At 35.7% G+C, this 15,248-nt stretch overlaps 1 protein-coding gene across 1 annotated transcript in view; it reads left to right on the top strand.

Annotated features, from left to right (window-relative positions):
* The window catches only part of Dis3 (exosome complex exonuclease RRP44-like protein Dis3), a 219,245-nt gene that overhangs the window by 153,767 nt on the left and 50,230 nt on the right, over window positions 1-15,248 (top strand). The window contains exon 15 of the mRNA XM_090385074.1: window positions 1,729-1,815. Coding sequence (XP_090241200.1) covers window positions 1,729-1,815 — 87 coding nt within the window. The remainder of the gene's footprint in view (window positions 1-1,728; window positions 1,816-15,248) is intronic.

The following is a 15,248-nucleotide window of genomic DNA, read 5'->3' as shown; positions in this document are numbered from 1 at the left end:
AAAAAGAAAAAAAAAAAGACAATTTCAGGGAAGCTGAAAATAGCTGGCAAAGTCAATAAAAAGAAAAGAAACAAGACTGAAATAGCAAAATGATTTTTGTAATTTTGACATTATCTGTATACCTTAAAAATTGAAAAGCAAGCCAGGAAGTGGGAGAAACTGAGAACAGAGGGAATTTGAGAGAAAAACGTGATATTTAAACTTTGAAAGATTTACCAGTTTTGTACAATTTCCATACAATTTTCGTATCTGGTCATGTTTAGGAAAGGTTGAAAGTAGAATTACATGTGTTGCTTGTTTAAATCTACATAATATCATAAATTACATTAATATTCTTGTAGGCTTTGTCTTTTAAATTCCTCTGGCCATATGTGGTCATCATAGATTGTGAACAGGACATTTCATTTTATGCAGTGAATGATACAGTGCTTGAGTCATGATGGGGTAAACATGATCAAAACTCAAATTGTGAGTAGTCAAAGCCCACTGTCCAGAAAACAGTCTCTAGAACTTAACTGAAAATAGAATCTACCCTTCTAGTTTTACATGAAAGGCAAAACCTGATTTTGTAGGTAGCAAAGAGCAAACTTAAGTTTGCAATTTAGTATATCAGTCTATTGTGGAAACACACTGCCATGAGTTGCCTTCATATTGCACTACTCTAAATAAAAGGCAGATTTAAAAGTGCAGTATGGTTATGCCTTTCTAATTAATCTGTAGACATTGACAAAATATTTATTGACTTTTGTAATGTTCACCTACCTACCAAATAATTTGGCGTCTCCGTAGCCAGATGGGCAGGAGCAGCGGTGTGTAGCACACGCTTCTTGATTAGACCGGGGTTCGAGCCCATGACCACCAAATACGGAGCATGCGGAAAGGTCAGGGAATGACCATCGCATATCCCTGGAGCAATATGGCCTTAGTTGCTAATGCTCCTAAAAACCAGATAACAACAACAACAATTTAAAAATAAGGAGGCTTTCCTTGTATCAGGTTTTCCTACAATTCTTGCACAAAGTGACTATGTTATGTTGCAACTTCTTTTAAATTTCAATCCAGATTTTATTATGTCTTCTGAAAGCTGAATATAACATTGCATTTGAAAGTCAATAATTCTGGCCTTGGTTTGTAGTTTTTTTCTTGTTTTTTTTTTATATGATTTTCATTTCATCAACTTTGACAGACTAGTACAAAAAAAGTATACACTTTTCACAAATGAAGTGTTAGTTTCAATTTCACCTTTAATTTTGTGGTATAAAGTTTATGAGCTTTTAATATTATATTAAATTAAGCACAGTATTCTCCACAACTCCATTCACTATGCTGGAAGAATTGTGAATCTAGAAGAAATTTATTAATTTCTTCTGGAGCCACTTATATTTGGTATAAATGTAATATTCCTGGTATTTTGATGTTTCTTTTTCATGCTCTCACTGGAAATGTGAAACGAATGACCAAAAAGTCAATAATTCTGCCCTTGTTGAAAGGGCACAATTACTGACTTATAGTAAATTGCGATGTGTGCCATGCATTTTTTTGAAAAGCTGCAAAGTTTTATAAGCCAAACCACATTTTTGCACATTTCTCATTTTTCATATTTGTAAATATTTTTCCATTATTCTAATAAAGGTAATTATAATATAGTAATTATCTACACAATTATAAATTGTATATAATTATATACAGTAATTTAATTATGATGCAATATGTATTTTATTATTATAGTGCATTAACACTGGCTTCACAAGAAGTACGATTTTCCATGGACACTGAAACTCATGATCCAATAGATGTTGAGAAGAAAGAACTGAAGTAAGTATTTTGTCGAGTTTGTATTATTGATATAAACCTTCCTGCCGACCCAGCTAGCCAGGTGGGTAAAGTGCCTGCCTGCCTGCCTGGCAACCCAAAGGTCGTGGGTTCAAATCCTGCCTCAGGCTTGGATCAGAGTAGATAACGCAAAAACTTTGGGAGGTGCATTATGGCCACAGAAGCCAATGTGCTAACAAACTAACAAAATACTAATAAATAAATAAATAAACCTCCCTAGGGAGGAAATTATTTAGGCTATTTGTTTTAAAATTTATTGCTGTAATTATCACTTAACATCTCTCATGTTGTAGCTCTATATGGAAATTTAGCAGTTTGCAGTGTCTACCACTCCTCTGATGAGATGTAGCCATTCACAAAGCTTTTGGAGTGAGTGTGTCTTAAAAATGAATGGCAATATTTTTTAAGAGTCAAAGGAGATAACGGCAAAGATACTGCAGATCAGTGCATTATGAAAAATCTGGGTTTTTTTTTTCTTTACCCTTATGTGCATTTTGAATGTTTAGCTATATGGAATTGAAATTAAATTAAATTACAATTAAATAAATATTTATTTGATATTTACAATTAAATATGAAATATTTAATTGGATTTTAAAATACAGTAGATTCTCGATTTTCCGGGATAGATGGTAAAAAAAAAAAAAATCTCTGATAATTGATTTCCCGATTAATCCAAAAATACAGTTAAGTCCCCAACATACGTAAGAGATAAGTTCCAGGACTTCTTACGTAAGTCGAGTTTTATGTAACTCAGGAATGACTAATAAAATATTGCTACTATATCTGTGATATGCCGAAATTACAAAAACCACATAATATCCTCAGAAGAATGAAGAAAAATAGTTATATATATTTTTATATATTAGTTATATATATAGAAAAAATTATATATTTTTAATTAGTTCAATTAGAAACTTTATCTGGGGACAGCGGTGAAGTAGCTGGAGTGGCACATAAGAAAAGAAATAAAAGGAAGAAATTGTACAGTAAAAACTGATATGCATTTCATAGCCTTGGTTATCATAGTTGACTTCATTGGTGCCATTCCCTTCACCGCTTCTCGCATTCTGTCTTTCTCCTTTATTATTGTGTTTACTGTTGACACTGACAAATCTGAATTCTGCACGATACTTGTTAATGTTTGACCATTTTCATACATCCTTATTATATTAATTTTCTGATCCAATTTGGTCACTTTCCTTTTCTTGGTAGATTTACTAGTACGCTGTCACCCTTAGTCGCACCATGATAATGGTCAAAATTAAAATTCCTGGAAAGAACTTCACAGGGTTAACGTAAAAACTCACTATTATCACCCCACGCGAGCTCACATTTTACTAAAGCACGTTTCTCAAGGCCACTGCCATAAAACAATTTGCACTTTCTGGGTTATTTTCTGTTAGTGCAATTCATTATAAACGGCTAGTAAACTCGATCATATTGCATTTGCTATAATACTGATAGCTAGAATTCTGTGGAATTTTACGTTATGGTGAAATGTGTGTCCCCTTCCCTGAAATATTTTCAGTCATATATAAAAAAAAGCCTAAATAAATTTTAAGAATCTTCTCTTCATTCCTATTTTTACGCTTGTTACTCCATATCTCGCTTGTGCAATTTGTGCGTGCCGTGGTTGTCGTTATTCATTGCTTATAATAATTATTATTATTATTAGTTTACTGTTTTAAATTTTACAATCCTAAAAAAGTGGAAAAAATTTTATGCCAAAATAAATTAATATGTATTTGGCATTATCCTAAAATTTGTATAGTTTTTGTTAATTGGATTTAAAACTCGAAATTATACAAGGGTTTCCGGGCTACTATTTATGTCTATTCTCTTTTTTCATTCGTTTGTTTATTTGGGTTAATTTTCGCTCTGCAGTTTTTGCCATACTACAGGCTTATGTTTTATTTTATTTAATTTAAAATATTGGATATATATTTAGGTTTAGTATCATCCATTGTACTCTTAAAATAAAAGTGAAGTGCTATCAAATGTGAAACAATTACCCTGAGTGGGTGGCTAGCCAGAGATGAGCAGAACAAGACATGACATAGACAAAGGGATAGAAGGTGTGGTGTCAAAATTTGAAAATAACATAAAGATTGGTAGAGTTATTAATGATCATTGCCAAGCAGCACTCCTTCAGGATGATTTAAACAGACTTCAGGAATGGTCAGAAAAGTGGCAGCTAAGTTTTAATGCGACAAAGAATGAATGAAACTGAATTAAAAACAGTAGAGAAAGAAAGGGATCTGGGAGTTATGATACAGGCAGATGTGAAGTTTTCTGAACAGTTTTCTAAACAGGCAGCCAGGAAAGCCCATTGGGTCCTATCGATGATTTATCGAATGTTATCATGTAGAGATGGGAAAGTCATAATCCCACTGCGTAGGGCAAATATAAGACCAAATTTGGAATACTTTGTTCAAGTATTGAGACCTCATCTGAAAAAGACATTGAGCTTCTTGAAAGGGTCCAAAGATGGGCTACTTGCATGGTGAATTGGCAAAAGGATAACTGTGCAAGGAAAGACTCTTATGTGTGGCTACAGAGCTTGGCAACCAGGCATCTCAGAGGTGACCTGATTGAGTTTTATACTTCACTGAGATTGATTAGTAAAATGAATGAAGGTGGAATCTTCACCATTAGGGAGAATTCCAGGATTAGGAGCCATAAATTCAAAATACAGGGGTTGAGGTTTAGATTAGATTGTAGGAAATTTTCTTTTAACCAGCAAGTCATTGATTGCTGGAATGAGTTGTCCTTGCAGGTAGTTGAGGATGACAGTTTGAATAAATTCACTGGTCAACCGGATAGTTACCTGTATGAGGAGGGAATCATATAATTTGTATTTTCTTATCTAATTGGTGGGTTTTTTGGGGGGGGGGGTTGCCATGCAGGAAAAACCTGTGACTTCCTTGCACTGTATGGCAAATGCTGTTGCAATTATTATTTCATGAGAAATGTGGCTTTGAGAATTGCTGAAATAATGAATTGATATGGTTAGATTATATTTGTGACAAAAATTCTCTAACTCTGAATATTGGTTTTGTGTGTGCGTTCCCCTCTTCTCATTTTGAACCTGATTTTAATCTAGTAACTAGAGAATGTTGTATGTGGTCAGTGTCAAGAGGACTGTCCAAATTGGATAGAGGTTTAATTCACAGATCAAATCTTTTTGGTGTGTGAGTTATTTCTTAATTCCTGCTGACAGTGACCTATAGAAAAGTGGGCAGTGCCAGGTGTGATTACTCATAAGTAAGAGGAATCACGTATATAACTGCTTACAGGTATTTTTTATTTATCATTTTTCTTTAATCTTTGGTATATTTGTTCTTTAAATTCTTGTAGCTGTTGACAGTTATTGAATACTAGACTAGACATAAGATATATATAAACTGCTTAGATATGCCCTAAAAAGTTGAAGGTTTTGCCAAATATTTTTATTTAAATTTAGTTATGCTAATTTAGTGGGTATGTTATATATTTAAGGCAGGGGTCACCAAACTTCACGACCGGCCAGATAACTGAGAGATTGATGAACACGGGCCATATAATTATTTTGTTCAATATGTACAATTCATTAAATACAACAGAAATGAAGACAACAAATGTATTTATTTACCAATACACAAAATATGCAAAAATAAAGAATATATAGAAAAATAAAGATAACAAATATATTTATTTATCAAAAACTTATCAAGGAAGGCGACATTAGGAATAAGATAAGCAGAAAAGATTAATGTGATTTATGGAACTGGCGTTTAGCTTTTAAAATATCATCATCAATGTTTGCTTTTGAATTGCTACACCCAACCAAGAGAATTGCCTTTAAATGTTCATCACTCAACCTTGTTCGATATGTGGACTTTACATATTTCAGTTTTCAAAATGCTTGCTCACAGACATAAGTTGTACCGAACACTGATACCAGAGGCAAATTTCTTTAATTTTGAAAACTCATTATCAGATTAGCAGCGATAAAATTCTACAAGATTTCCTTCTCTGCGTTTCTCTTTCAATAGGTCATTTGCTTGTAAATCAATGATCTCTAATTGTAGTTCGACTGGCACGTCATCAACGTTACAATGAAACGGATTTTGAAACAAAAGAACATCAGTCTCAATTCTGTCGAAGTCTGAAAATCTTTCCAAAAAATGCTTTTTTAAGTCATTAATAATTTTCTTTGGAAACTCGAGATTGATATCTTCTCCTCTTTCTAGTTGTGCTTCAAAAAGTAATAGCCTTCTTCAAAATCCTTTAATGATTCGGTAAAGGTCACAGATAAAGTTGTCCTTTCCTTGAAGTTTTAAATTCAATTCATTCATGTGTGAGATGTTATGTCAACCAAAAATGACAATTTTGTTAGCCAGGTAGGATTTGATAGAAGTGTATCAGCTCTATCCTTTTCGGTGAGGAAAATATCTATTTCTTTTCGTAGCTTATAAAAACGAAACAGGACTTTACTGCAGCTAAGCCACCTCACTGTTGTGTGATAAGGTAAGTCACAAAATTCAGAGTCAATTTCCTCAAGAAAAGCCTGGAACTGGCAGTGAAATTTTGATCATTTAGCACAGTGCGGGGTGGGGCGGATGAACAGACTGCGCAGGCTGGATCTGGCCTGCGGGCCGTAGTTTGGTGACTCCTGATTTAAGGAAACATACTTTATCCATGTATTTATTTAAAATAGATATTTCAGTTGAACTTGATTATATAAAGATTTTCTTTAAATCTCTTGCTCATTGTAACTGTTGTGGCACTTTTCTAAAATTTCAGTTGCAATTGTCGGTTTTGTATGCCCACAGAAAACTTTGCTGTAGCTTCCAAAAATAGCATGCTTGCAGTGTCAGTCAAATTCACACTATGATAAAGTTTGAATCGGATTCTGTGATGTGTCTATTGTTGGTTGCACCTAATTACAACTGTCATTATTCAAACAATTTCATAAATGCTTTATAGCTTCATTGCAGACTTTTTTGCTTCTAGCTTTTGGCCAATGGCCCAAGTGGATAATCATGCAGTAACCCCTGATTTATAAACACATGCATTCCTGAGAAGTATTAGTAGTGGCAAATGATGCACGAAAGCAGTGTTATATAGTATAAGCAAAAAAAAAAAAGTTAATTCATAAAGTGAAAGTTTCTTAAATCAAGTGCAATTTTTCCAATATAATGGTGTGATGAGAGGATGTGTTCCAAAACATAAAAAATGCTTGTTAACTGGGATAGCATTAAGATTTATGTAAGACATGATATATAGCAATATTTAAAACTTTTTTTAAGAATAATATTTTAAAATAACGATATCTTTATTCCAATATACATAGAGATGTATTGCACTTGAATAGCCAATTTATGTGTTAATGCAGTATACAAGTGACCAAGAACACTTTTGCTTATTGCATTTGTATTTTTGTATGGGCAACTCCTAGAGTTCATATTCGCCTCGTTGCTCTGTTCAGTTTTTACAGATCCTGTCAAGGTAAGGACAGTGTGTCGTGTAATAAAAAAAATCATCCCGCACAGGATGAAGGATTCTGTGCCGGTTGAACTGGGATAGGGGAAAAGGAAGCAGAAAGAAAGAAAAAAGTTTTTCATCCCACATGGGAGAAAGTGATAGGACCGAAAAGTTTTGTCTGTGAGCTTGTGTGTGTGTTCTGTAGTGTAGTGTAGTGTAGTGTTGTGTATTGGCCTTTTGGCTACCTGGAGGCAGTGATCACCTAGATTTCTACTTCCAGGTACTCGTCCCTAGCTGTGGGAAGGCAAGGCCTCTCCTACTATCTACTTGCCCTCCTCCTTGGGGAACAAGTTTCCCAGGGAGGAAAAGAAAACTAGAGTAAGGTGAAGAGTGGGAAGAATGAAAGAGGAGGGGGACTCCCCCGGCTCAGGGGAGCCCCATTTCATGATAGATTATTTGGGGAAAAAAAAACAATAATAATAAAAAAAATAATAAAAAAACTAGAGTGGGTGAGAGGTTGCTAGCCTGACCTGGAGACACCCAGGCCAGGGCAGAACACGAGAACGAAGAAAAAGAAAAAGAAAATCTTTAAATCCTGCATTCTGATCGCAGAAAGGAAGGGACATCGATCAGGTGCCAGCAACAGGTGGGGGGGGGTAATAATAATAATATTAAAGGTTTTTCATCCCGCGTGGAACAGAGAGGGAAAGAGTAGCGGAAGAGTGCTATTGCTACTCCGGATCCAGGAATTAGTCTTAGACCCAAAGGTCCTTGAGGTTGTCACAGACATTCTCTCAGATATGCCAGACAAGCTGTACTTGCTACCTGGGCGTCTAAAACGCTGATGGAACTGATATTCGGGTGACACTCAAGTCAAGTGGACCCAATTTCGGCGAAGTCCAGATGGTCTGTGACAGCCAAATCCTCTGCTTGCACCTTCACGATGGTGGGACTGATAGTAATCCTGGGTATAACCTCCATGCATAAGTACATGGTGGGTGACCACCGAGGTGTGAACCAATGTAAGCAGCGGTGGAGGTGTGGGGCCCACACCACATAGAGGAACGCCGCCCCTCTGTTACCAGGAAGTACTAGGTGGTAGATGACTCTCATCAACTGGTGAAATACCACCACTTTGCTTATTGGAGGCTTGAAATGGTGGAACCCATGTTTAGTCTCTAGAGCTAAGTTCCGGTCAACCCTTCTCTATCTCTTCCATCATGCAGTATGATTGATGACTTTTGAGGTTATGATGAACGTCATGGCGAGATCCAGTATTCCTTACATTTCGAGGGTACAGCTCTAAAACGGTGTTCGCAGACCGGCTGCTAGTTAGTACACCGGACCGAACCTATTTGTAACTCTCTAGGAGGCTTCTGGATCAGCTAGTGTATAATCTTGCTACCTCTACTCTGCCAGATAGTGACTGGAGCGAGTCCGAGTAGTGTGTATGCGGGGAACATTGTCGAGGCCACGTTATGTCAAGGATCTGGGTATATTCTTACCACATATACGCCATATCCAAAAATTTCATTACTTCATACAGCATGTCCCATCCACTTTTTCTTACTATTGAATACACCATGAATTGTCAAAATAATAGAGCAAGCTTATCTGCGAAAAGATCTAAACCTCCCAAGGACTTCCTAATTCATTTCACAAATATACATGGTCTCAATTCTAATCTCAACGATGTCCATTTCCACTTGCAGTCTTCCAAACCCCACGTACTTTTTCTGAATGAATCTCAGTTATCGGTTGATTCAACTACTGCTCATCTCAGATATCCAAATTATTGCTGTATGATTCCTTTCGCCTCAAAGGTAGTTCTTGTGCATATGTCCGTTCTGATATTCCCTATCAGAGACTTGGCAATTTGGAATCTCCTCTCTTTGATCTTCTCTGGCTTAAAATCTCTCTACCTCATTGTGTCAAATTCATCTGTTGTCTCTACCGTTCTCCCAACTCCACTAATCACTTAGAGCTCTTTGACTTCCTCTCTTTGCAACTTGACTTTCTCCAGTCCAACTTTCCTAACAGTGAGGCAGTTTTCCTTGGTGATTTTAATGTTCACAACTCCAGCTGGCTTCTGTTTTCTAGTCACACCGACCCAGCAGGTAGAGATGCTGAGGCTTTTGCAATTACTAATGACCTAGCACAGATTGTTCATTTACCTACAAGAATACCGGACAATCCTAATCATACAGCCAATACGCTTGATCTTTTTCTCACAAACAACCCTTCTAAGTACAAGGTCGAAGTGAGAGGTCCTTTAGGCACTTCAGATCACAACTTGGTGATTGTCTCTTCTCCGATGGAACCTTTATCTCATGGCTCTTCCCAACCTCGTATTGTTTGGCATTACAAGAATGCAAAATGGGATGACCTGCGAGACTTCTTTTCTTCTTTTCCTTGGTCTGATTACTGTTTCAAAACTTCAGATGTCAACGTTTGCTCAGATCGTGTCAGTGAAATCATTCTTGCAGGAATGGAATCCTTTATCCCACACTCCACTTTAAAATCTCGTCCTTTAAATAAACCTTGGTTTTCCAATAAATGTGCTAAGGCTGTCCAAGAGAAGAATGTTGCATATCGTAATTGGCTTGTTTCTGATTCTTCAGTTTCATTTTCTGCCTACACCAAAGCTCGCAACAATTGTAAAGCAGTTATTAATCAGTCCAAACTAGAGTTTGAACAGGCTAAGAGTAGAAAACTTGTTTCTTGCCCTAATGGTAGCCGAGCATTTTGGTCTCTTGCCAAAGCTATTGGCCGCAACTTTTGCCCATCTCTGTTCCCACCTCTGTCCAAACCAGATGGTTCTGTTGTCACTTCAGCCAAGGATAAAGCTGACCTGCTAGCATCCCATTTTTCTTCCAGCTCATGTATTAATGATCTTGGTAAAACACCTCCCACCATTCCTAACACGCTCCATTCAGTGCCTCCTGTGGTCTTCCGTCAAAAGGATATCAGAAGGATTTTGATGAATCTTGATGCTAAGAAAGCTCCAGGTCCTGATGGTATTTCTCCACTTGTTCTCAAAACCTGTGCTCCTGAACTTACTCCTATTCTTTGCCGCCTTTTTTCACTTTCTTATTCCAAAGGTGTTTTTCCTTCTGCTTGGAAATTTGCTCATATCCAGCCAGTTCCTAAAAAAGGGTGACAAATCCCTCCCATCCAATATCGTCCCATTGCAATTACTTCTACTCTTTCTAAAGTAATGGAGAAATCAATTAACCGCCAACTCTTAAACTACCTAGAAACCTTCCATCTGATCAATGATCGCCAGTATGGATTCCGTCAGTGTCGATCCACTGGTGATATTCTGGCTTATGTTACCCGTTTATGGACTAATTCAATGGAAAGGTTCGGTGAAACACAAGTAGTTGCTCTTGACATCTCAAAGTCTTTTGATCGTGTTTGGCATAAAGGTCTTCTAAACAAGCTTCCATCTTACGGTTTGCCAACTGTTTTTAGTAATTGGTTATCCAGTTTTCTCTCTGATCGCTCACTGAGGGTGATGGTAGATTGCTCTCTGTCTTCTAACTTCTCCACTAATGCCGGTGTCCCCCAAGGTTCAGTTCTTTCCCCCACTCTTTTCCTCTTGTATATCAATGGGCAGCAGTGCGTAGCACACACTTCTTGATTAGACCGGGGTTCGAGCCTGTCACCACCAAATACGTAAGATGCAGATAGATCAAGGAATGACCACTGCATATCCCGGAGCGATATGGCCTTAGTTGCTAATGTTCCTAAAAACCAAACAACAACAGTACTAGGGGAAGTTGGATGCTATTGATCTTGACCTGAGGGGGGCCACCTGACATCTAGTTTAGTTTTGAATATGATCATGTTTGATTTGGCAGGGTTGATTTGTAGTTTGTTGGTTCTAGCCCAGGTCATTGAGATGATTATTTACCTGTTGGGCATTTGCTTCTGTTGCAGATTGAGACCTTCCTAACACTTTTGCTTAGAAAAAAAAATCACTATAGTTTAACACAGTGGCTTTGGAGTTTTGTATAGAATGGTTATTACTGTATAATTTGAATAAAAATAATCACCGAAATAACACTTTCTATTTCACACAGCAAAACCTGTCGGTGGAATCACAAGTGACCGAACTATTTTACTGACTTAAGTTGGTTTCCTTCTTAGACAGGTTGACACAATGGACATGGATTTATATACAGTAGTACTTCGATTGCCTGTCAGGGTACGGGACCGAGACCATGATGGATAATATAATATGTACATTAAAAACATTATATTTACAATAGACCGGGTCATCTAACTCATTTATTTTATTACATAATACATAACCTAATGAAATTTTAATTAAACTTTATTATTTATTTTTTATTGGTTATCAGAAAATCATAGTACAGATATCTACATACATACCTATTTTTAATATTGGACTTACATTAGTTTAGTAATGTCATAAAAAAATTTAAAAAGAAAATGATATTACATAATTAAATTTCTTTTCAAAAAAAGTCAGTCGATTTCTTTTGTTTCATTACCCCTCGAGCCTTTTGGGAGGTAATGTTACGAATTTTATGCAAACATAACACTTGCATAGCATCTGCTTCTTCTTGTATCTCAAACCACTCAATGCACTTTGACAACATAGTTTCAGCTTCACAGTGGCTAATTATCTTAGTTCTTATATCAGCAGCAGCTTTTTTTCAGTTTCAGAATCATCCCAAATTGTCATCACTCTTTGCACAATTTCATTGTCTTCTAAAATTTTGCATCCAACATCCATTTTGTCCATATCCAGCCAATCATTTACTTCCTCCATCGAAATATTTTTAAAACTTGGAACATTTGAACATAACTGCAAAATTTCAGTTTCTTTTGGAATAGTTTCTGTATCGCTTGAATATATTTCTGGCCACAACTTATTCCAGCTTCTTTGTATTGTTTGAACTGGAACATCATTCCAGGCATCAGCAACATTGAAAATTGCATCTTTTATAGTATAGCTTTTCCAAAACTCTATCACATCTAATTTATTTTCTGCTGAAACAAGTTTTTGAATTAACATTTTGTGATAATGACGTTTCATACTCTCAATCACGCCTTGGTCCATCGGTTGAATGAGAGATGTCATGTTTGCTGGCAGAAAGTGGCACGATATTTTGCCCTCATTGCTTTTTAAATCAGATATGTGTATGGGATGAGTAGGCACATTGTCCATCAGTAGCATTGCATATTGAGATAAACGTTTTCATGCCATATATGATCTTACACATGGTACAAATATTTTATGAAACCAATCATGAAATATATCTTAGTTCATCCACATGTTTTGTGAGAAATATTTAACTGACAAAGCATTTAAATTAATATTTTTAAGTGAACTAGGCTTTTTTGGCTTTCCTATAACAACCAAAGGCAATTTATGACTACTGCTGGCATTAGCACATACATACCATTATAGTGATGCAATCTTTTTGCATCTTATATCCCAGGTTCACTCATTTAGGCCAGTGCCTTCCAATTAAGGCCAATCTCATCGCAATTATATATTTGGTCCTTAACTAAACTTCGATTAGCTATTTCCTTCTGTAGTTTTTCACAGTGAACAGAAATTTCTGCACTATCTGCATTTAGCTTCTCACTCTGGATCGACCATGGTGAAACTTAAATTGGTCTAACCATCTGATGCTAGCCTTGAATGAAGGATCTCCACCTAGTTTTTTATTGATTTCAATGGCTTCTTCGATTATTATAGGTCACGACAATGGAATTCCTTGGCTACATTTTTGAACAAACCATTGAAACATAGCAGTATCCAATTGTTCACAAGCTTCATTGGTTTCTATTTTTGACACATGGTTTTCAATTTTGTCTGCATCATGCTTTATATAATTTACTGTTGTTCTTCCTATTCCATAAACCGATGCTATTAGCACATACATACCATTATGATTGGTATACAATTGATTATTTCAATTTTTTTTTGATAATTCCAACGCTACTCGCTTAAATTTCTGTCATTTCAATGGGTTTATTAAATAAAAATTATTAAAATATGAAACAGGAGGTTAAAGTACAACCATATACAGTGAGTTGTAAATGAAGACTGAGTGATACCTGCACCAATATCACAATGCATTATGGCATAGTGGGGTTAAGTGACGGTAAATAGGGTGATGGACAATCAAAGTTCTACCGTATGTATCGATAGATTTTAAGTAGAACATGAATATTTCTGTAGGCCTCGGGAGAAGGAAAAACAACAATACTGAAACATTTTGCACTACATAATATGAAAATTATGCAAAAGACTAGATTTATTAGAATTAAATCATTTTCTTAAAAGAAAGAACTAATACATTTCATTGACAATAATACAAAATGTAACGCAAAAAAAAAAAAAAATTTTTAAATGCAAAATGTTGACAAAACTGTCGAATAGCAATTGCTTTGATTTTTTGCTGGGATTTCTTCATATGGTTAAAAGTGAACAGCAACTCCACAACCTTTTCATAAAAATCACTTCCGCCATTCATTTTAAAGCATTGATATAACCTACAACCTGTGATTGGAGTTGGTGTTTCCATTTCTTCATAATCTTCTCCACTCTGTTCATCATCTGAATTTCCGAAATTTTCATTAGTTTCAGATTCTATCACACTTTGTAAGTCAGTTTCATCAATTGCTAGGAAAACAATTTCGTCAATGTTTGAAAAACTTCCTGCATTCACAGTGCTAACCTCATCTTCGTACACTCTTCGATCAAATTTTGGATTTCACTGTAATCATTATTACAAACAACTTCTTCACAACCAATGGCATCATCAAAATGAAGCCACAGTTTTGGAAACACTGTCTGACATGTTAATCTTTTACACACTTCACTGAGCAGCTTAAAAATGTAATTGCATCTAACACATCAATTTTTATGGTCAAGTCTGATACTCTCTTGCAGTCATCCATGTTTGCAATAAGGTGCTGAAGTATCAATTTCCTGTAATTCACTTTTACATTCTGTATAATTCCATTGTCTAGTGGTTGTAGAACTTATGCTGTACAAGTAGACAGGAAACTTAACCTAATATATGAGAAATGCAACCTTCCACCTCTTGGGTGGAAGGTAGCATTATCTAGGAAAAGTAGACTATTCCTGTTTTCATTTTCCATTCTTTTATTTAACTTCTTCAAGAATTCCTTGAATATAGCACTTGTCATCTAAGCTTTCTTGTTCACTATCCATTCCACAGGAAGTTGGCTCTTTAAATTTTTAAAGTATCTTGGGTTTTCACTCTTGCCTATCACCTTACCACTAATGGTTTTTCTAATTTTCCATCAGCAAAGACAACGAAAAGTATAATTAACCATTCTTTCAAATAGTGACCTCAAGAACACCTTTCACCTTAAAGGTTTTAATTGACAGAGCTTGGATGTGGCACATAATGGCCTCAGTTGTCCTTGTTCCATAAAAATCAGTCAATCAATTGGCAGAATGCTGAAAACAAAAAAAAAAAAGCTGTTTCATCAGCATTTGCAATGTTATTAGAATTATAGCGATGGATTATTTCTTTTAACTCATCGTGCCAATTTTCAACTGCAGTTTTGTCAACATCATTCACTTCCTCACAGGAGACATTAACTGTTATGTTATCTTTTCTTAAAACATTGTAGCCATCCATATGATACAGAAAAACCATCCAGCTTAAGTAGAATTGGACCAGAAATAGGAAAGTTCTTTGATCTTGCTGCTGAAAACCACTCAAACAATGATTTAGCTCTGAGTACTTTATATCCCCTTCTTTCATCCTGGCCATATCATTTTTACAGCTCAATAAATATTTTTCCATTATTTTATCCTTTTGCTTGGTGACATAAGTCTGTGTCTTTCCACACTTAAAATGCACACTCACTTCCATAATGCTTATTTTATCCTCAGTGACCATTTTAATAAGTCTTTTCTTTAAGATT

This window comes from Mastigoproctus giganteus, chromosome 11 (assembly GCF_048544385.1).
Source record: "Mastigoproctus giganteus isolate SK-2022 chromosome 11, ASM4854438v1, whole genome shotgun sequence".
Taxonomy (NCBI): Eukaryota; Metazoa; Arthropoda; class Arachnida; order Uropygi; family Thelyphonidae; genus Mastigoproctus; species Mastigoproctus giganteus.
Note: the sequence above shows the minus strand (reverse complement) of the source record. Positions and strands in the feature narration are given on the sequence as shown.